Source organism: Hippoglossus hippoglossus, chromosome 7 (assembly GCF_009819705.1).
Source record: "Hippoglossus hippoglossus isolate fHipHip1 chromosome 7, fHipHip1.pri, whole genome shotgun sequence".
Lineage (NCBI taxonomy): Eukaryota > Metazoa > Chordata > Actinopteri > Pleuronectiformes > Pleuronectidae > Hippoglossus > Hippoglossus hippoglossus.
The window spans coordinates 26,232,467-26,241,476 of NC_047157.1; the positions used below are offsets into that span (position 1 = coordinate 26,232,467).

Genomic DNA, 9,010 nt, shown 5'->3' on the forward strand with positions numbered 1-9,010 from the left:
GTGTGTGTGTGTGTGTGTGTGTGTGTGTGTGTGAGAGATGTTGCTCTGGATTTAAAGTTTGTTCTACTTCTAAACTAGTTCAACTGAGCGACGTCCAGAAACTCAAACAGAGCAGATGGTAACACACTGCTTATAAACATAAGTGTGTGTGTGTGTGTGTGTGTGTGTGTGTGTGTGTGTGTGTGTGTGTGTGTGTGTGTGTGTGTGTGTGTGTGTGTGTGTGTGTGTGTGTGTGTGTGTGTGTGTGTGTGTGTGTGTGTGTGTGTGTGTGTGTGTGTGTGTGTGATATCTCTGATGATTTAAGCTGGAATCAAATCATGCTCATTTATTTTTTTAGATTTCATACACGACACTGGAGGTTTTCTTGGAGCCGTCTGGTTTTCACAGCAGAGACGTGACTCAACCGATTTCCATCAAATGACTTGAAACTTAAAAATGCTCGATCTCTATAACAATAAAACAATAAAGAATTTTAACGAAAGTCTGTCCCGACTGTGAATATGACGCTGAGTTCCTCCAGGCGTCTTCCCACAGGTTTCAGGAGATGAAGAGCAAACATGAGGAACTGAACATTTTTACATGACGAGCGTGAGACGACCGACAACACGACATCATCGAGCTGCAACAACAACAACCTCGCTCCGCTCCTCGTCTGTAAAGGGACTGAACGTCTCGACAGCTGAGGAGACGGGAACCGAACATTTCCCTGTGAGACAAACTGCTCACAACCAAGGACTGCAAATAAATGAGACACTTCTTTTCAGTCACAACATATCGTTCACTGATCTCAGATCATCTCAGATCTTGTAACCTGAGGTCCTCAGTGAAGGTCCGACTACTGGGAAGCTCCTCCTCCACTCTTTACTTTACAGGTGTGTTTTCTCCTGGTTCTGAACTTACCATCTATTTCATTTATTTTATAATATATCTTTTTTCTCATCTTTCTATATCTGTACTTTATTGCTGTGTGATCCTCAAATCCCTTTTTACCTGTTTACTCTTGGTTGCCTCGAATTTCCCTTGCAAAGCACCTTGTAAAAGTGTTTTTAAAAGGTGCTGTAATAAAGTTTACTATGATTATTATAATCACGTGACCCTTTTCAGGAAGAACACAACCAGCATCACCCGGGGTTAGAACACAACATGGATCAATTACAAGCGTAGCTGGATTGTCAGTTGTATAGAATCAATTAGTGAATTTACTCAGTGAAACGGGATCAACTCAATAAATAAAACATAAGAATAAAAACGTTAATCCTGCAGCTGCTGTTTGGACTTTAACTAGCAGAGATTTATTCAAACATTTACACCCACAAACAGCCGGGTCTGACCAACTGAACCCATATACACTGTGTATATATATATATATACACATATACACTGTGTATATATATATAAACATATACACAAAGCACACACTCTGACCTCTGAACTTCTTCGGAGGATTCTCCAAATCTCCGGCGGCGGGTTCGACCACACAGCGGTCATCTACCAACCTGTGGGTAGAAAGAAGAGACGTTAACCACGGCGTCGGGGAGCTGAAGGGTTCATCGAGGGGATTTCTCACCAGCGCTTCAAACACATTTTTGTGGGTTTTTATAACTTCAAAGGACTTTTTCAAGGTGCGTGGTGGATTTAGGTTCAGTTTGAGGAAGGCATTATGTTAATGAGGAGGGGGGGGGGTGTAGGGGGGGGGGGGGGTGTAGGGGGGTCATTAGTGTAAATCCCTTCTACCATCAGTGTTTAGGAAACAGGTGGTGGGGGGGGGGGCTCAGTGAGACAGACACACACACTTACAAGCTCCTTTCAGGCAGCAGACAGAGTGGATTACCTGTCCATTCATACACACATTAACTGAGTGAATGTAGTTAACTGCAACTGAGGCCAGGTGTGTGTCTGTGTGTGTGTGTGTGTGTGTGTGTGTGTGTGTGTGTGTGTGTGTGTGTGTGTGTGTGTGTGTGTGTGTGTGTGTGTGTGTGTGTGTGTGTGTGTGTGTGTGTGTGTGCATCTGAAACAGAGCAGGAAGGTAAAAGTTGACTTCTGAATTCCCGATGTGGTTGAATTGTCTCAGGATCCTAATCACACAGGATGTGACTGGTTCATTGCTTCAGTCGACGGCCAAACCCTTTACAAACCAGTTCAAAACCAAAACCACAGCCTGTAAACAAAGCAGGTCTCCGCAAATGATTGTGAAGAAATTTGAGAAGCGTCTGTCAAACGAGCTGCTTCACGAGCTCGGCGCAATTAAAACCTCAAACTGCGACGGCCGTCAGCCAATCAGACGAGAGCAGACCTCACACAGCCCAGAGAGCTGAGCTCCGAAAGGTTCGACTGCAACTTTCACTCTATGAAATAAAAGATTCTACATAAAAGATTGTCTTGTATTTCAATTCATTGAAGTTCTACATATTTGGTTTTATATGTGTTCTCTTTTAATCTGTAGTTCTTTGTTATACAGGTTTCATAGAAACCTTTGTACATAAATCGTATTGGAAATGTGATACTTCTTGATATCAGTGTTGGCATCGGCTCAATAAAATCCATCAATCAGGCTCTAGTAAATATTTCTGATTTTTCTGTTCAGGCTCAGAGATTACTTCCAGAGAAATTAATGAAAATATGGAAACATTTCCTGGTTCGGGAGAAAAGAAATATGATCAAAACGTAATGAACTTTGTGAAAAACATTTTTCTTTCCTTCCTTTTGTTCTGCTCCTACATTTCTCTTCTCGTCTTTCTTTCACTTTCTGATATTTTCCAGACACGTCTTCACTTTTCTCTTCTTCCTCTTTTCTCTCTCTCGTGTTTTTTTCCGTCATCGTTGCTTTAACCTCTTGATTTTCCTTTGCATTCCTTCTTTTTCTCCCCCTCTTCACTTACACTCCTTCAATCTTTTCCTTTGTTCCGGTCTTTTCACCTCTGAGGTCTTTGTCTTCTACCGCCCACAGAGATGACAGCAGCCAATCAGGTCTTTTGTGTGGCGTCCAGGTGTGAGCGTGTCTTTGAGGACGTCTCGGGTATGTGGACTTCATCAGCTCAACTGAAACGCTGCTCTCTCTCTCTCTCTCTCTCTCTCTCTCTCTCTCTCTCTCTCTCTCTCTCTCTCTCTCTCTCTCTCTCTCATTGAATCTTTTTGGATTTAGTTTTCTTAGAGTTTTTGCGTCACACTGATGATTTGTGATATTTCACGTCAGTTCATCCTCTGAACCCGTTGTTTTATTTCTCTCGAGCTGCTTTCGGACATGAACTGAACTACAGACACTTTCCAGATGTTTTCTGGAGGGGCCGCACGGGACAACACAAACGTCCGAGTCGGTTGCTCTGGAGATTTTCTGGATCTTTTCGTAGTAAAATGTCCGACTGAGTCTATGTGAGAGTTCCCAGTGAGCGAGTGGACGAGTCGGTGAGGATTCGAACACGTGACGGACACGTGGTTTGTTTTTGTTTTGCCTTCCCCTCTCCCTCCCCCCTGTCGTGCAGGACAACAGATTTGAATATGGATCCGGACATTTGAATACATGCAGGTGTTTTCCATCTCTGCTGAGGGACTGAACCTGCGGGACGAACAACCTGAGGGACGAACAACCTGAGGGACGAACAACCTGAGGGACGAACAACCTGCGGGACGACAACCCGAGTCCGTTTGGTTTCAGTGTTTCTGTCTCAGGAAGACAAAGGTACGATCAGGAACATCTGAGCTCAAGCTTCAGTTGAAAATGTTCAATGTTCAGCTCAAATGTTTCAAACAGTTCTTTACTCCAGATCAGACTGAGACAAGATTTACTTTATGGAGCTTAACTTGTGAACAGAGACCCTGAAGTTTAGGGACTAAAGAATTTTGTCTGACATACGTCTCACGTCATCACCTACGTGGGCGGAGTCTACCTATACTCGACTCTGATTGGTTTGTAGACGGCGTCTGATGTTGGCGTGTTGTCAGGTGGGGGGGGGGGGGTAGTAGTCTTTCTGTTTGAATGGAGAACATGAACGGGGCGCTTTATTTGGTTGCCATAGTAACATCATGATGGTATCACTAGCAGCATCAGCACCTTCAGGCGCAGTACTCCACAGTACTACAGTACTCCACAGTACTCCAGTACTCCTCAGTACTACAGTACCACAGAACTACAGTACTCCACGGTACTACAGTACCACAGAACTACAGTACTCCACGGTACTACAGTACTCCACAGTACTCCACACTAGTTCAAATGCACGTGAACGTCCTCATGGTTCAAACATTATATCGTTGGAGGTGTAGACTGCAGCTGTTTCTTCTTCTATTGTTTAATGCTGTCTCTACTTCCTGTGATTGGTCCAGAAGTCATTCCAGAGAGTTATTTGAGCTGTTCGGGATCAACTGGATCAACTGGTCTCAGAGCTGCTAACGACTGACGTCCTGAAACAGACTTGGAAGTGATCAGGCTCATTTGGCAGCACTTTGATCAGAAGATGAAATTCTCCTTGTTCCTGACGACTCCTCAGGATCCGATGTTTTCTTCTTCTTTTTTCAAGAAGTGAGAGGAAACGGAATCATCCCCAGGGCTTCACTCCATTTTATCTCCTCCTGACAATTTTGTAATGAATAGAATAATAAACCATCAGACTCAAAGACTAACTTGATGTGCAAAGAGCTTCCGGCCTGTTGGTCTGGTCCGTGGCCCTGGTCCTGTCTCACCTGATATTTAGGTTCAGACTAAACTGAAGAGTCCGAAGGTCGGAATCAAACAAGGTGTGAAAGAGTCCTGACTCCGTTCTTTGTGATTTTAGTGTCCGACCACAGGTGGGTGGTGTTTTCTCTGTTTGATTAAACGGGTGGAGGTTCTGGATTATTTACATTTCTGCTTCCTGACTTCCTGCCAGGAGCTGTTACCATGTTTGTGGTTAGCAGCTTAAGTGGTTGACTGTTAACTGCAATGTCCCAATATTATACAAATAATAACAAACTAATATAAGATAATACTATTATGACACTAATATAATAACAAACACTTATTTGAGTAGTGTTCTTCACCTAATACAAAAGTAAATTATAATAGATGTGATATTGCCTCGGAGATATAAAACCCTGCAGGTCTATTTGAAAGGTTTTAATTTTCTATTTGAAGGAAAATAAAGTTTGTTTTCTTCACAGTTTTGGTTCCACATCACAAATTCAGGGTCAGAAGATGTGAGTCGACTTCAGAGATGAGCTCCTTCACTTTCACTTCTGTCATGATGAACAGAGCAGAACGGAACCAACACTGAGTTTGGGGGCTGATGTCCATACTTTAGAAATTGGTCAATATATTAATATAAAAAATAACGTGTTGATGATTATTATTACTTCATATCAGTAAATAAAGATGCTGATAAAGATTTATCTGTCAACAGATGAATCAGTCAGACAGATATTTTCTGACTTTATTCGAAGGAAACAGGAAACGTAAGAGATTAGCGGCTGACGAGCGATGAATGTCCGGAGGGAGTCGAACACGCTCTGACCTTTCAGCTATCGGGTCGACCTGATTAACAGACGTCTGAACTTTATTCTGGAGGCGACAGGAAGTCAGTGATGTGACGTTAAAACTGGGATTGTGTTGTTTTCTTGCAGTTTCCAGCAGCTGCAGAGTGGAAAAGCGAAAAACTCTCTGTTCACACCTGCGTTAACTAACCCACACACATCCTCGTCAGGAGAAAGATCATTTCAGCATGTGTGTGTGTGTGTGTGTGTGTGTGTGTGTGTGTGTGTGTGTGTGTGTGTGTGTGTGTGTGTGTGTGTGTGTGTGTGTGTCTGTGTGTGTGTGAAGCTGCTGTTTTCACTGAGCGAGTGAAAGTCAACGATGGAGTGAGGAGAAACTGAAAAAGGTCAAGATCGAGTCACATACACACACACACACACACACACACACACACAAACAGACACACATACCCACAAGACCACAGCACAGGAAACAAACACACACACACACACACACACAAACACACACACACACACACACACACTGGCACAATGGAAATCTCTCTTGGACATACTTTGTACCACTTCCTTTTCCTGCCATACAATTAGACATTGCTGCTGCCAGTGTGTGTGTGTGTGTGTGTGTGTGTGTGTGTGTGTGGGTGTGTGTGTGTGGGTGTGTGTTAAAGGTTGTATCATAGACTGGCAGAGGAGACAAGGAAACAAAATAAAAACTAAGAATCGGTAGAAAAATGAAATTCCCTGAAACGAGAATAAAAGGATCTCACATTAAAACTCTGACACACGTCATGAGACATTTCAAAGACCCTCAAATGGCATCTGAAGAAAATCTGAAACGTCACCAGCTCATTAAAGGATTCAAAAAAGAAAAGTAAATCCTCAGCGACTAAACGAGCAGTGGAGCAAATTATATACGGGAAGGTCAAAAGGTCACTAAAACCTGAGGGGTTCTTCCTCTGGGGAGCAGGAACGAAATTTAAAGGAAAACTAACACATGATTATTGAGATTAAGGAAATGTTGAATGGGAAGAAAATATTATGAACAGAATTTTGTTTACAGGGTGTTAAACGTTTTTTGTTAAATATGTAAAATGACTGAGTCTCTGTGTTTGAGTTTCCTGGTGTCGATAAAATGATCTCGTCTCCCTGGAGTTTCCCGGTGTGTTTGATCTGCTCCGTGATGTTTGGACACACGTGGTTAATTATTGTGCAAATCCCAGGGTTTGATCGATGATTCATGCATGATTCATGATTCATGCTTTTTAGACACGGCTGAAACTGAACCTGCACCAGATCCACGGACCACATCTCGCTCCTCATCCAGCTCCTCTGGGTCCAGTCCAACGAAGAACACAAATCCTAAATCCTCCTGCTCATCTTTAAATCCACAACCCCCCACCCCCCACCCCCCCCCCCGAGCCTCAGCTGCTCCTCTCTGCTCTGCACCTCCACTCTGAAACTCCTCACATCCCCCGACTGGACTTCAACTCACAACCCAAACCACATCTGTCCTTGGATCTACTTCCAGTCCCTCTCGCAGGTTTTGTAAACGCCTGTAAACCTCAATTAGGGAGTTCGCTTCTCAGGTTTACGTCACGCTCGACATCGGGTACACATCAAAACCCTTTTGCGAGGCGCTCTCTCTCACCTCGCCACATGAGCGCGTTCACCCGGGCGTCTCGTTTCCATCACTGCTGATCTGAGCAGATAAAACCTGGAGTCGACTGCAGAGTCGTTGGACCCGGGAGGGAATGAACATGGTTTTCACTCAGATTTCAGACAAAAGCCAGATGACGGTGTGTTTTCTGACCAGTGGAAAAGAGGCCTGAGTTCAGGGGTCTGCTTTCAGGCCTGCACTGAACTCTGGATAATCTCCTGAAGTTATCTGGAGGGGCTGAGGACACAAATGTCCGAGTCAGTTTCTCCTGCCAGCGCCCGGGGAAAAGCTCCGGATAGCGTCCGATGTGAGAGAGCGTCTCCGGAGGATTTAAGGCAGGTTTTACTCTTCCTGCGTCACATATGTAGTCGTGAGGTGTTTGTGCTTATTAATGATGTGTTGTTCTCCAGAGATTAGAAACCAGCCGTGGAATAATCAAACAAAAACATTATTATCATTACTGTTGTCAGGCCGACCGCTTCAGGCCAGACCTGAGGAATCAGACTCAAACTGGAGGGAAACTGTATAAATGCAGATATTTGACTAAACTGACATTAAACAAAGACAAAAAAAACTAGATATGGATATGAATCATCAGATGAGCTGAGAGACGTGAAATCTAAATAACAAGTGAATCTGACGATGAAACATCAAGAAACAAGTGAAAGAAAGTGTGTGTGTGTGTGTGTGTGTGTGTGTGTGTGTGTCCTATAGAAATAAAGTGTTGAAATGTACCTTTATTACTAATTATTAATAATTAACAAGTTCTTTATTCTTTGCCAGTGGCGGGACACTGAGCTCACATCAGCCCAGGTGTTGTCCTCCACAGGTGAGACACACACAGACAGGGACACAGACAGAGACACAGACACACAGACACACAGACAGAGACAGAGACAGAGACAGAGACACAAAGACATAGAGACACAGACAGACACAGACAGAGACACAGAGACACAGAGACAGAGAGACAGAGACACAGAGACACAGAGACACAGAGAGACAGAGACACAGACATACAGAGACACAGAGAGACAGAGACACAGAGACACAGAGACACAGACACAGACATACAGAGACACAGTCAGGGACAGACTCACCCCAGGGTGCTAATGAAGCCGTTGACGGATCCTTCTGCATAAAGAGACACGATGTCTCCGATGTGAAGGAAACTGGAGGCTGAGTCCGACATCCTGCAGCTGATCCGGGACCGGGACAGAGACACGAGCCGCAGGTGGAGGACGAGAGGAACTTTGTCCTCAGTTCTTCTTCTCTTCCTCTGTCCTCTTCAGTCTTCCTCTGTCCTCCGTGTCTCGGGAGAAACTACAAGTTGAGTCTCCCTCTCAGTCACTGCCGGGTTCTGCACGACAGACTCACAACTGCACAAACCTGACACGCGCACACACTCTGACAAGCAGCTGATGAGTCCGTGTCACACACACACTAGTCCTGCGAGTGTGTGTCTGTGTCTGTGTCTGTCTGTGTGTTAAAGTGTGCACACACGGAGGTGAAGAGACAACATCGACTCCCTCTCTCTCTCACTCTCTCTCTCTGTGTGAGTGTGTCAGTGTCTGTGAGAGCGTGCGTCCGTGTGCGTGCACGCGGAGGACTCCGGTAATAAAAACCAGGAAGTGAAGTGTTGATAACTGACAGAACAACTGCCGCGGGGCGGCACGCGCGCATCTGCACACACGCACGCACACACGCACGCACGCACGCAACACAAGCTGCAACCGCGCGGAGCGGGTCATACCAGCAGGGCCGCGTGCACGGGCGCGTCACAGTCCCCGTCAACCAAAAAAAAACACGTTTAGGAACAGAAACTAAAAAAAGTTGTTCTTCATCAACTCAACAAGATCAATTCACTCAACATCTGTTTCTCAGTTTGGTCTT

At 44.6% G+C, this 9,010-nt stretch overlaps 1 protein-coding gene across 2 annotated transcripts in view; it reads right to left on the minus strand.

Annotated features, from left to right (window-relative positions):
* Positions 1–8,716, minus strand: part of itpr3 (inositol 1,4,5-trisphosphate receptor, type 3) — a 37,715-nt gene extending 28,999 nt beyond the window's left edge. For both annotated transcript variants that reach the window (XM_034590576.1, XM_034590575.1), the window contains exons 1-2: positions 8,218–8,716; positions 1,426–1,496 (exon numbers count right to left, since the gene is read on the minus strand). In XM_034590576.1, the coding sequence (XP_034446467.1) occupies positions 1,426–1,496; positions 8,218–8,309 (163 nt within the window). In that variant the 5' untranslated portion in view covers positions 8,310–8,716. The remainder of the gene's footprint in view (positions 1–1,425; positions 1,497–8,217) is intronic.
* Positions 8,717–9,010: the final 294 nt, after the last annotated feature.